This window comes from Misgurnus anguillicaudatus, chromosome 16, assembly GCF_027580225.2.
Source record: "Misgurnus anguillicaudatus chromosome 16, ASM2758022v2, whole genome shotgun sequence".
NCBI lineage: Eukaryota > Metazoa > Chordata > Actinopteri > Cypriniformes > Cobitidae > Misgurnus > Misgurnus anguillicaudatus.
This window is the reverse complement of record NC_073352.2, coordinates 35,691,623-35,704,934: the sequence shown is the minus strand read 5'-3', so window position 1 is coordinate 35,704,934 and position 13,312 is coordinate 35,691,623. Positions and strand designations below refer to the sequence as shown.

General features: G+C 35.9%; 2 protein-coding genes across 6 annotated transcripts; both read right to left on the bottom strand.

The window, feature by feature from the left end:
* Positions 1 to 378: 378 nt before the first annotated feature.
* LOC129422730 (platelet-derived growth factor receptor-like protein) lies at positions 379 to 4,310 on the bottom strand. 3 transcript variants are annotated; one of them, XM_055178820.2, is made up of 6 exons: positions 3,719 to 4,310; positions 3,205 to 3,496; positions 2,971 to 3,122; positions 2,263 to 2,556; positions 2,041 to 2,180; positions 379 to 1,351 (listed from the first exon to the last, which is right to left on the bottom strand). In XM_055178820.2, exons 1-6 carry the CDS (start codon positions 3,774 to 3,776, stop codon positions 1,133 to 1,135), a joined length of 1,155 nt encoding a protein of 384 aa, XP_055034795.2. In that variant the 5' UTR covers positions 3,777 to 4,310; the 3' UTR covers positions 379 to 1,132. The 3 variants fall into 3 exon arrangements, with proteins under 3 accessions (XP_055034795.2, XP_055034797.2, XP_055034798.2); XM_055178822.2 differs by having other exon boundaries at positions 3,205 to 3,493; XM_055178823.2 differs by lacking the exon at positions 379 to 1,351 and adding an exon at positions 1,382 to 1,745.
* A 144-nt stretch (positions 4,311 to 4,454) lies between these two features.
* LOC129422729 (cationic amino acid transporter 2) lies at positions 4,455 to 12,271 on the bottom strand. 3 transcript variants are annotated; one of them, XM_055178817.2, is made up of 13 exons: positions 12,136 to 12,261; positions 10,924 to 10,994; positions 10,204 to 10,569; positions 8,594 to 8,749; positions 8,349 to 8,514; positions 6,595 to 6,731; positions 6,304 to 6,526; positions 6,089 to 6,225; positions 5,577 to 5,679; positions 5,366 to 5,496; positions 5,126 to 5,292; positions 4,876 to 4,984; positions 4,455 to 4,798 (listed from the first exon to the last, which is right to left on the bottom strand). In XM_055178817.2, coding segments are annotated over exons 2-13 (1,827 nt in total). In that variant the 5' UTR covers positions 10,925 to 10,994; positions 12,136 to 12,261; the 3' UTR covers positions 4,455 to 4,667. The 3 variants fall into 3 exon arrangements, with proteins under 3 accessions (XP_055034792.2, XP_055034793.2, XP_055034794.2); XM_055178818.2 differs by lacking the exon at positions 12,136 to 12,261 and adding an exon at positions 11,603 to 11,631; XM_055178819.2 differs by lacking the exon at positions 10,924 to 10,994 and having other exon boundaries at positions 12,136 to 12,271.
* Positions 12,272 to 13,312: the final 1,041 nt, after the last annotated feature.

Here is a 13,312-nt window from a genome sequence, read left to right as displayed (position 1 = left end):
ATACAAACAGCATTTATTATGAAGAGATAAATAGATGTAAAGTGTAATCTCATTGACTTCTGAAGAATATATACATATATATAAATATATATACACTCTAAAAAAACAAACGGTGCTATATAGCACCAAAACTGTTGCTTTGGATCGTAATCATAGAAGAACCATTTTTAGTGCCATATAGCACCAGTGAAGCACCTGTAGAACCATATAGGGGCCATATAGCACCACTATAGCACCACATTTGGTTCTACAAAGCACTATATGGTTCTACACAGGTGCTTCACCGGTGCTATATGGCACTAAAAATGGTTCTTCTATGATTATGAGCAAAGAACCACTTTTGGTGCTATATAGCACCGTTTGTTTTTAGAGTGAATGAAACACTTCACATCACATCAATGGTTTAATGGTTCAAACACTATAAAGTTGACTCCCTCTGCTGGTTATATTCAAGCTATGCCACGAAAAAAGAACTGATGGGGTCTGTTTCCCGTTTTAGATTAATCCAGGACTAGGATTTATTTATATTAGGGAATTAAGTAGTTTTTACAAACATTCTTTACAAAAAAAAAAAACATTACTGGTGAGCATCTTGAGACAAAACAATAACGCTGATATACGAAAATACATCTGTGTAAGATGTTTCTAAATGAAGGCAGCTTAAACATGCAGTTTAGTCTGGGACTATAAGAAAACGGCCTCATTGTATTTACAAAAGAGAACACCTTTAAATATCCATAGTCTTATTATTATGAAAAATGCATAATGTTGTTTCAGTTTACATGTGCTTCAGTTTAGTGCAATCATAAAAAAGTGTTTGAATTGTTGTAGAAAACAGAAAAAACAGAAGCTGCCATTATATTTTGTGTTTTATTTGCATTGCTGGATGATTTGAAATATTGTTTAGCTTTAGTAAAGAGAGTTTTCAAGCTTCATGCCTTTATCATATTTTCATTTTATGTCATTATGCATTATATTCCTACAAATTTGATGGCAAATATATCTCCTCTAAATGGTTAAGTTGGAGATTTATTATTGTGGTTTATTTTAAAGAGGACATTATGACTGAAAATATTGAGCAGGCATGTTAAAAACACAAATGTTGTTGTGATATCTGTAGGATGGATTTCACTCATGTTTTTTTGGGCCTGCCGGCGGTGCCTGCAGACTGCACTTTAACAGATGTGGATGCAGATTTGGACCCTTCCAGGTTCTGAGCTGTACAGGTGTATGTGCCTTGATCAACCTGTCTGATGTCATCTACCAGCAGCAGCGTCTGAGAACGCTGTCGGTTCTGCCCGTCCACCTGAACTATCTGTACAGTGTCCCGGGTGTACAGCGGGCGCCCAATCTATTATTCGAAACAGAGACACAGAGACCGTACACTGTGATGATCGTTCTATAGAAATGCAAATCTGTTATTGTTTAAGCATGCATAATAATTTACACTTTAGAGTCAATAGGGTTAGGCTATATATGTAGTCCTTTAAATAAAACAATTTCTTAAAGACCTTTGTGGACAGTGTATAAGCTTTTGACTGAATCTTTAGTCTATATGTTAGTGTAAGGGTATGTTTACAAGACACAAAAGTTCATTCTTTGCGTCTCTTGTTAAAACGCTTCCTGTTTACTCGAATAGATCTGCAAAAATGCTTTATACCACGGGTCTGTTGAATGCTTTATTCTGATTGGTTGAGAAATGTTCCACAAGGTATGCATTATTTTCCAATAAACACACATCTGACCTGTCAAACAAAGAGCAATGTTTATGGTAACCGTAGTATAAGAGGAATAATTAACAATTAAAAAAAATGCAAACCCCCCCTTTATGTCGTGCCGCATTACCACTTTGGGTGTGCATTACTTTAGAATAATGTCATAGTCATGTAAATGAATGGACAAATCAATGAAAAGTTTTGTTTTAATGCCTGTAAACCACCTGTAATTGTACTACAAACTGTAGTTTACAGCAGTAAAGAAATGATTGTCGAATGGTGCTGTTGGTTGTCTAGAGGTTTACTGTATATTCTTCAGTCTAACCTTCTGTCCAGGATATTCCCAGGTGAAATCCACCAACACGTCCTGTTCTCCCACTACCGTGCAGGTCACCTGAAGATCCTGTCCTACTGTCACACTATCACTGGAGGTTTGAATCACAGGAGACGGAGGTGCCATTGGATCTGACAAAACATATACATGCATACTAAACAATAACACTTTCAGGGTGATTTACATGAATTCTTTTGTAAAGAAAAGACTTACAGTTGACATAGATCAGCATGAACTTGGTTGAGCTCTGGCGAAGGTTTCCGAGGCTGCCTACGCAGTAAAGAGATCCGGCGTGATATTGCTTGGGTCTGTGGATTGTAAAGCCCTTCTTGACGTCAAATGAGATTTCCTTTCCGTCCACCTTTATCTCGGCAGGAGGAAACTCTCGGTGCAGGGTTACCTTTGCCAGCGGGGACGTCACCTGACAGGGCAGGGTGGTGGGCCAGTTTGTACGAAGCTGAATGATCTCATAATAATTAGAGGAAGGTACAAACAACTCTTGAGGATCTAGAAGAGAAACCAAACATTATTTACTGTGGTGCTCATGTTAATATGATATAAAATCAATATTTTATAGCATAGCATCTTCAACGTTCAGTCTAGAATTGGTAAATATTGTTCTCTTGTCATTTATTAAGCAGTTTAATGAAATGAGATTAAACAGTATTGTAATCTTATAATCTATATTATTCTGTCCATATCTCACATTTCAAGAATAATTTTTGAAATAAAAATGTAATGAAAGCATTATTGCACAATTATAATTTTGTCTTATGAAATAGTTTCATATTTAAGCATACATCTCTCAACATTTCAGTCAAAGGAACCTAAACATCTGAATGCATACATAACGTGTTTAAGGATTTATACTCAAAATGAACGATTAGTTAATTTGAAGTATTTATTTATGATGAACATTACCAGGGAAAAAGATGAAGACTTTGATGGCTTTGTCATAATCTTTTCTGCAATCTTTATCCTCACAGTACATTGGATAGCAGGTGTACTCTCCTGTATCTGCTCCTGTTGTATTTGTCAAAGTCAGCGTGCCATAACGTTCATGTTGAATCATCCTAAAATAAACAGACACACATCACTAGGATACAATAATATCTGTTATGAACAAGGTTTGAGATGTGTCCTGTTAGCACATACTTGAGTCGTCCTTCATCATCCTCTTGTAGATATGCAGGAACCGTCCATTGGACAGGATTTCCCTTACATCTCATCTCTAATGTATCACCCGCTTGAACGGTCAGCGTGTCTCCAACTTTCTGAAACTTTCCCTTGTTTACCACTTGAGTGAGATGATGTTTCTGATCTGTTTTAGGAGTCTGAGGGCTGCCTTTCACTTTAGCTTTAGCAGCAATAGCTTTCCCATTCCCAGCTTTAGGTTTGGCGTTTGATCTCTTCTGTGGGTTTGGTTCAACCTTTTGACACATGCCTGCTTTTTGTGTGACAAACCATTGTTATACACCATCAAATGTTTCTAAAGATTTGGCAAACTTTTGATTTAGTCTTTTGAGATATATTTTCAACAAACATTTACAAAAAACCTTTAGTTGCTATTCACTAAAATAACCCTACAGTGTTTTTCAGCATCAAAGATGTGCATGAATAATGATTATATAAGAATGAATGAAACTATAAAGTTTGGTAAGATACTCACCATACTGAATGATCAAAAAAGAAATAAGAAATGTAAGTTGCACCGTCCTCCAAATCATACTGGAGAATATCCCACAAACAAACTTTACTTCACTAGGTTTTCAGATGTGGAGAGAAGGATTAGAGAGAGGTATAGATGAGAGTAATGAGGGGTCAGAGTAACATGAACACCCGAAATTCCTCTAGCGGGGCTCAATAGACCCCTTCTGTGTTCAGTCCACCAATCAGAGCTTGAGGTGAGCCGACTAAATCACCCGATGTTTATTTAGCTGTAAAAATGAGTTGCAGTGCAGAGGCATATACTGTAAAATAAAGAGATCTTTCACAAATAAGAAAAATGTTTCCTTTCTTTTTAAAACATGCTTTTTAATGCACTAAAATCTTAGAATGTTATGACTTAATATCATGTCTATTTCAATTTAAAAAGCAACTTTAAAAAATCTTGTTGTGCGCACATTCTTGATTGACACACTTTCAGTTGAATATATTGTGTGATTTATTATATAAGTTTTATAAGTCATAATATCCTATGGAATATTTATCTGAGCCTTTCTCTTAGCTATTTTAATAATGTCAGTACCACAAACTCCTGGCTCCTATAGTCAACTACTGTATGTAATGTTCTGTTTGCCAACAAATGCATTACATAATGTTTGTTTCTAGTTTGGCTCTGCCTATTTCTGTTCAGGGAATGTGTTCATCTATATAAAGTTATTTCAACTTTTTATTGCAAGGTGTGACTTTCTTTTCTAAAACTTTTCTAGTTATTTTTAGTTATATTTATAAGTAATATTAAGTATATTAAGTTATTATTGTCAACTCAAAGATTTTGTTCGAATCATTTATTTATATGCTTCAAAAAGTATAAAAAGAGATTATTTCACTGAAAACATGACAGCGTTAGTAAAAAACAGAACCGAAAATTGGCTTTAAAAGATGTTTTTGGAGGTTTATGAGTCTTGTAGTTTTGGTCCGTCATTATCCGGTTTGGTTTCGGTGACTTCAACGTTGATTTGTCTGTTGAGTAACCTTTGCTTCTGGACACTGTTTCTCACTCCATAGCCAAAGTAGATAAGAAATCCTGTGCGAGATTGACTTATGACATTACATACTGAATGTGTTTGAGGTTTGTAGCATTTCAGATTTTCCATTTCTTACCCACAGACATCCACACAGCGTACCGAACCCACGTGTCACTTCCCAGTTGAACCATTAGATAAACGTTGATGAAGACGCTCGCCACAGGGAGAAAAGGCAAAAATGGTACCTGTGGTGACACATCACAGAAAATCTCATCATATGGATTTATGCAGTACTTGAATATTCGTTGATCGATGTGATGTTTTATCATATCTATACAAAAGTCATGATTTAGATTCTGATCTGTGTCATCATGTTAAATACTCACCATGAATGAGGCTTTAGTTGGGTTTTGTGGCTGTCTCCAGATAATAAAGACTGTGAGAAACGTTATGATCAGAATGACAGAAAGACTCACGACACTCCAGACCTCCAGAAACAACAAAGATCTGATGGCTTTGCTAATCAGCAATGACAGAATAAACACCTGCACCACTGTCACAGTATAAAAACATATGATTAATGTTATATAAAAGAAATATTTCTTGGTATTAAAGTGTCTTCTCACCTAAAGAAACTGTGCAGTTTGTTACGGTGTTTGAAGTTTCTTTGGTAGGGTACGAAGGGGGTTTCAGAAACCCAAACGTGAAGGTTGTGGGTGTGCGTAAATCACTTTCTTCTGAAGCTGGCTCTTGATACCTTAAAAGAAAACACTTTTAGCTACAAAGATTTGCATCACACACATGAAGTAGAAGGAGAATACAAATGGGAATACAAACCTAAGTATGAGAATACAAATAGCCACGAGTGTGTAGGAGAAGAGCGTACCGATCGACATCATTTCAACCAAAGCCTTCAGGTCGAATAAAAGAGCCATTATTGCTGGAAATAAAGTTCAGAGCTTTAATGTTTTCAACAAAAGTACAAAAGTATTTTTCTGACAGAAGGGCTCAACTCAGTCATATGATTTGGTTTAGTCTGTCATATGAGAAAGCTGAAAAAATACGTCGTTTAAATATCTTTAAAGGCTTAAAATTATGAGCACAGTGAAATAAATACATGCAAGGTGTTGGAGAACGAAAGTGAAATGTAGTAAACTTATCTGCTCCAGTTATTTTACATTTATGCATTAGGCAGATACTTTTATCCACAGTGCATTAACAGGTATACATTTGAATTATTATGTGTGTCTGTGAGTTTTCTGGAATGAGACCCACAATCTTTTGAGTTGCTTATGCAGTGATAAGCTGTTATAATAGTTTTCCAAAAAATCTTTTCTCATTCCTCTTACCCGCCACAGCACCAGAGGATAGCGTGGCCACCACCGGACTCTGCCGTAGACTGACTTTACACAGGGATTTAAACATGAGTCCATCTCTGGCCATGGCAAACAGAACTCGGGGCATCGGAAACATGGATCCTAATAAACTGTACAGTAGATTGCCTCCATGTTTAGTTTGATACAGATTGCATTCTCTCCAAATACGTAGTTATGATTATTTTTACCTTGTTGAGAGAGCACAAAGTGACCCGACTGCCACGACGTACTTTGCAGCGGCCCAGCCGATGTAATCGAAGGCCACGGGCAGAGGACTCTGAGTACTGAGTCGATAGTACGGCATCATCAAAGTCAAGGCGGCCGAAACGCCAAAGTAAGCCATGAAACAGATAAGAAGAGAAGCCACAATACCCAGAGGAATAGACTTCTGTGGATTCTTTACCTCCTCACCTGGAAAAAACAGTCAGTGAAATCATGACTATTTATATGAAGAAAAGCCGTTTGTTGTTGTTTAGTACCTGTAGTTGCAATGCAGTCAAAGCCTACAAATGCATAGAAACATGTAGCTGCCCCTGCCAACGTTCCTTCAAATCCAAATGGAAAAAAGCCACCAACTCCAAACTCAGATGTCACATTAAAGGTGGATGTTAGGTTTCTTAAAACAGGTACAAAAAAACTGTGAGAATTTTTTTTATGAAGTTTATGTAAACAATCTATATTCTAGTACTTTTCATAGAGAATATATTTCTCATAAACTATTCTGCATGTTTCATTTTGAATTTGAAAACTCACTGTAAAAAAATTCTGTAGAAATTACAGTATTACTAGCTGCCAGTAACTTACTGTAGATTTTACATTTGTTATTTACTAGCAACAGTTTGTTCAAAGTTAAATGAACATGAAACATTTTCAGTCTTTATCTTCTACAGTAAGTTACTGGCAACCAGCTGCATAATTACAGCAATGTTTTTTACAGTGTACTTAGGGGTGGAACGGTAAACAGAAGTCTCGGTTCGGTTCGTACCTCGGTTCAGGGGCCACGGTTCGATTCACTTTCGGTACAATGGAGGGAAAAGCAAAACAAAAATGAAGAAGGCATTTTTTTTAGTACTTAAGATAATCTTAAAAACATAGGTGTCCTTATCAGTGTTATTTTGAGATGTCATGAATATGAACTGAAATGCATTTAACATACTATCTCGTATTTCAAAAATGTATACCACTTTAAGTAATCATCTTTCATACAAATATGGGTTCAAATGTATTACAAGTGTTACCTAAATACATTTTAAAATTACATTTTGGCCTTATTTCATATTAATGTACTAAAGAACAAAAAAATAGGCTTGTAGGATGAATTAATATGTGTGTACGACTTCACGAGGCGCTGCAAGAAACGACAAGTGGATGACGTCAGAGTAATGCGAGAGCGATTTGAAATCAGCCTCCTCCGCAACATTTCTCGCGGTACTCTGACGCTGATGGCGCTGCGTAAAGTTGAGCACACTTTAAAAAAGCAGCTGAACTCGACAGAACTGCGCCTCGTCCATTAATTGTATATTAGCAGGACAATTTATCTCCTACTTCTCAGCATGAGAAATACAAAGTGTGGCGTATATGAGCATGTGAACTGACTGACATGCGTGTGTGTCAAGGTGAATGCGTGAGACTTGAGAGCCCTGATTAGATGTATTTCCACTCACATACCTAACAATTGCTGAACAACGCCGCCGCACAGTCCTCGTCTTTTCCACCACTCTCTCGCCTGTACTATTGTAACTGACTGGAAAACTGAAGTTTTGCCAAACTTGCGATCTTAAAGAGGCTGGCGGAGCGTCTAACTCTTGTGGAACACCACTTGCCATCCTCGCTATCGCTGCTCACTAACTGACTGGACCGGCTTCGACCTGACAAAAAACTGCAGAGTGCCAGAATGTAGACGGGCTCTGATAGAGCGCATACATAGGCGGAGCTCTGATGCATCGGCGCCAATCAGAGCTTCAGAGCTAAAGCGGGGCAACAGATTAGCTGTCCATAAAGAACCCGCTGATCTGACAGTAGTTCCGCATTACATTCATTATTTTGCACGCAAGTTTTTTTTTAATTTTCATACCGTGTATTCTCCGTTTAAATTCATGCACCCCCGTAACGATTCGGTTCGAAACAAATACATGTACCGTTCCACCCCTAGTGTACATAAATCATTCTTCATAATGTTAAGATCATTCATGCAGTTTTAAATCCTCTAAATTAATAAATATGAACAAATTACTGAAGAGTTGCTGTTTCATTCTTTATGATATCTTCAGTGATAAACCAGTTCTTCAGTTTTCCCTTGATGAAGCCACTGATGATGACAAACATTAACACCAGTATGTTAACACTTGTAAATATCTTGTTGACTGTAGTTGATTCTTTTACACCGTATGCAAGAAGACCTGTGAGGAAAATGATGTGTGTTAGTCTTTTGTCATTGATAATAAAGACAGGAATGATGATTTTGTATGATTAATATACCAGCGAGAATCATTATAAGAGCCGCTGCAAAGAAGTCTGGATAAGCGGCCAGGCCAGGTAATCTCATTGACACGTGTTTGTTCAAATAATTAGCCATCAGATTTCCAATAAGATCATCAAATGTACCGCTCCATGCCCTGGCCACACTCGATGTGCCTATAGATCAAGAGAAAGGCTTGTTATTTACACTTTTATTGACAGTTTTTTAACAAAGGACAAGATCTCTTAAGGTTTAAATTACTTTTTACAAACAGATACATAACCAGTGGCGTAGCGTCTGGGCATGCAGGGTATGCACGTGCAAATGGGCCCGGGCCAATAGGGGGCCTGGCTCTGGGCCCATCCCAGCTTTTAATAAAAAATAAAATTTCCATTTAATTTTTATTTGTGGCCGCAATAAATATATTTTTGTATGCATATCATGTGTAGTGATTTCTTATTTCTCCATAATGTCTAATTTCTCCGTCATTTCTTGTTTGCAATTATTTATTTATTTTTGCACTCTGCTTCCGCCGTAGACTAATACAGCATCATTTTTTAACATGACGCATTGCCACGCCAAAAAAAAGAAAACACAGTGTGAGAGGTTACTATAGCAGCTATCTACATGAACATTAATGGACAAATATAAACATAAAAGTGGGGCCTTAAAGAGAAAAGAGAAGGCGGAGAAGTTAGTCACGAGTCAAAAACTACCCAAAACATTTAGTTTTTCTTTATTTAAATCTACCCTTTAAAGTAAAAAAGTAAAGTAAAAATATTTGACTACCTTATTAAAAGTATATGTTGTTAACAGACCTGCGCGCCACAGTTAACAGTGCCAACGGGCAAGGTTGGGGGGGGCTTTGGCTTAAGGGGGCCCGTCAATTTTTTTTGCATATGGGCCCCCGACTGACTTGCTACGCCACTGTACATAACTTTACTAAATAACACAACTTTACTAAAACTATAAACTCCTAGACAAGCAATGTTTTATATAAGCACTTTTCTCAAATAAATTTACTTTCACTTTTGTCAATTTTACTTAATTGGTTCATGTTGAGCTTACTTTAAAAACATTTAGCAATGTGAACTTAATTTAATTGAGTTAATTCAACAAAGTCTTTATCAGCTTTACTTAAAAAATATTTGTTCAGTCCACATAACCTTGTTGCGTAAAATTATGAGATTAATAAAACCAATAAAGACTGACATCTCATTGGCTGATGGAGTTGCAGTGTATTATGGGTAATTGTTGTTCCTGCAGAAGTGTAGCACCATTAGATAGGTACGGGAGTAATAAATGGTCAAGTCAATAAACTTGTTCTGATATATTTGTAGAACAAAAACAAATAAATGTAAAGTTTATTTCAAATATGTTTGTGATATAATTTAATGGTCTATATGATTAGACTTTGATTGATTGATGTGTAATGGCATTTTTACAATTTTGGTCGTCATTTCATGTACAATTAACTTAATTGTTGTTTGTTGAAACTACTAAGGTTTGTTAAGTTTACTTGAACGTTTTTGTAAATGAACTAAATCTTTACATATTGCATGGAACCTGTTGACAGATTGTTTTAATGTATCTAAATTCTTTTCTGAGACTAGCTGATGTTCTTGTTTACCGATGACATAAGAGAGTAATAAATTCCATCCTGTAGTGAAAGCCCACATCTCTCCTACAGTCACATAACTGTACAGATAGGCAGATCCAGTTTTAGGAACCCTCGCTCCAAACTCAGCATAGCAGAGCCCAGCAAAGATTGAAGCTAAAGCAGCAATGAAGAAGGAGATGATGATACTGGGACCAGACAGAGTCCGAGCCACTTCACCAGAGAGCACGTAAACCCCGGCTCCTAAAGTACTGCCCACTCCTAAAGCAATAAGATCCAATGTTGTGAGACAGCGACAGAAGCTGGAAACCTCGTCTTCTGGTTCCAGCGGCTTCTTGCGACACAGCGCTCTCAGAAATGATTGGATGGATTGCATCACTGCTAGAGATCAATCAGAGGCTATTATATCAATTCTTTACATACATGTCATTTCAGCTTACTGTTTTACATTTTGTCTATACTTTATAAGGTATGTGAATTACATTGACTGTGCTGAATATGAAAAGTATATGAGAGAACACAATAATGTTATGATTAAAGCTTTTTAAACTCTGAAATGTATCTTTGTATTTCTATCATATCAGTGTTTTATATATTGTTTTCATTTCATCATATTATTTGGCAATGTATGTACACAAAATCACCATAAATAAACAATGTGCAATATTTGGCATGTCAATGTATGTAAATGCCCTATAATTTCAAATGAATAATCTGTATTCTTTGACTCACTGAATCACAATATTTTCATGCTTTCATGTGTGCTCAGATGGCAGAGATGTGGGAGTTTTGGATTCCTGATCCTTTGAAACACAAAAGTAAACAGACTGAAATTGAAATGCATATTAAAAATAAGATCATCTTAACCATGGAGTGGCAAAAGTTATTGCCATCTTCTCTTAATATTTTAATCTCTACACAGAAAATGTTATTAGTATTTATTTGAGCTTTTATTAGAGATTTATATAGTCTTGATATATTAATCCCTACACTTGTTGACTGTAAGAAATGTTGCTGTAGTTATGGAGCTGTTTGCCAGTAACCTACTGTAGATTTAAATGTATGAACATGAAACATGAACAAGTCTTCATCTCTACAGAATAAAACTAAAATAACAGCATCATGCAAAGCATTCTGGGAACCAGAAATCCTCATCAACATTTTTCTGTTTTTTCCTTCAGATTTTTTTTCCAGAGTGCTTTGCATAAGGCTGTTATTTTATAGTTTTACTTTGCAAAGACTTGTTAATATACATGTTCATTTAACTTTAAACAAACTTTTGTCCGTAAATAACATCAATATAAATCTACAATAAGTTACTGGGAAACAGCTGACAGTAATACTGTTATTTCTACAGACATTTATATGAAATATACCACTATAAGAGATGCAATGTAAAAGTAAAAGACACCTGACTGCATTCTGACTTGTCCCTTTCTGAACTCATGAAGTCTGTTCTGTGAAGATAATAGTGAAGAAGAAAAGACAAAGCTGACTTCATGGCATGCCAATAGCTGTCTGGCACACTTTCTCTTTGTGTAGTTACTTTCTCTAATCTGCCAACAGGAGATTTAGACTCCATCCTAATCCTGACAGGAATGCATATCAGCTTTCTGTATCACTAATCTGTTGCCAACCTGACATAAATCTGCAGAACTTGCAAGAATGTTGTACTTAAAATATTTGTTATGTTAAAAATGGCAAACATTTTAATAAGAAAACACATTTTAACTGTATATAAATAATGCCGGATTCATTTTACACCTGTAATTACACTTTCAGAAAGTGAAGCTTGTACAGTAATAATGCCAATGTATTAAAACTATATAATAGACATAAAGCACATTAAAAAGGACAATAATGATAAAGAAAAATAATTACTGGAGAGGTTATAAAGACATTTATTTAAGCATATGTGCAGAAAATGTATGTGTGTTTCTTTACCTTGATTTTGTCCAAGAAATGTATGCAGTCCGTATTTGTGTCAAGATTGTGGATGGGTGTATCTGTTCCCGTTACACCAATGAGCCCAAATGAATTTTACAACAATATATACAAGCGTGGCCTGTTTGACCCACCCACCCACTTAATAACAAAGTCGCCTTTCTTTCTGCATTTTTCTGCTGCCCCCATCATATTGTTACAGCCGAGAGTCAGTGTGAGAAAATTACACCATGACATCTTTTGTAACATTATTGTGAATTTAGTTTGCCTATTTCAGCAAATACTTGCACAATAAATGGGACATTTCATACAAAAAATAGGAAGTTATACATGTTATGTTTTTCATGTAAAAAAATCAAAGACTACAAACATTGTCAAGATTTTAAAAGTCTGCACACACGATGGCAGCACAGAGCAGTCTATAACTTTATTTGGGTTTTCTTGATATCCTTTCGGATTTATTGTGCCAAATACAACAATGCCTCTTAATAATAATCTCTTAATGATTCTTATGTAGACATTACAAGACAATAGCCTATTCTACAGTATATCATCCTGATCTTGAAACCTTCACCCCTTTACTGGAATCACCCAAAGGTTGGGACAGAAATAGCCCAGACTCATGGTCAGCCATTGGATATCATACCAAGAGCACAGGAGCAAAAACAAACTTTGATTTTCACTTTCTATTTCTAAAATAAGACGCTATTTGAATTTCAAGGAAAGTTGCAGGACAGATATTTCTGTCTTTATATGGCACAGGTTTTATATTCAGGCTCATGTTGAGTCGTAAATGATGTACTATATTATATTGTGTGCACTTGACCATCTCTAGTGTATGAATTTTAAAAGCGCAGTGTTGTCCTGAACTCGATCACCTACATTTAGAAACAGAATCATTTTACTGCATTTTATATCAATAATGCAAGATAAATACTGTAATCTCTGTTTCTCCTCAGCACTAACAGTGCCATTCATTATTAAAGCTTTGGAGTTGCATTCTAGATGTTGTTCATCTTTGTCTCTTTGCAATTGTGAAATATGTTGTATTCATTGACATAATTCCCACATTAAAATACTGAAGTATACTTTAGTATTTACATTTATGCATTTGCCAGAAGCTTTAATCCAAAATATCTTACAGTGCATTTAATGTAGCTTATATGTTTATTTTTAT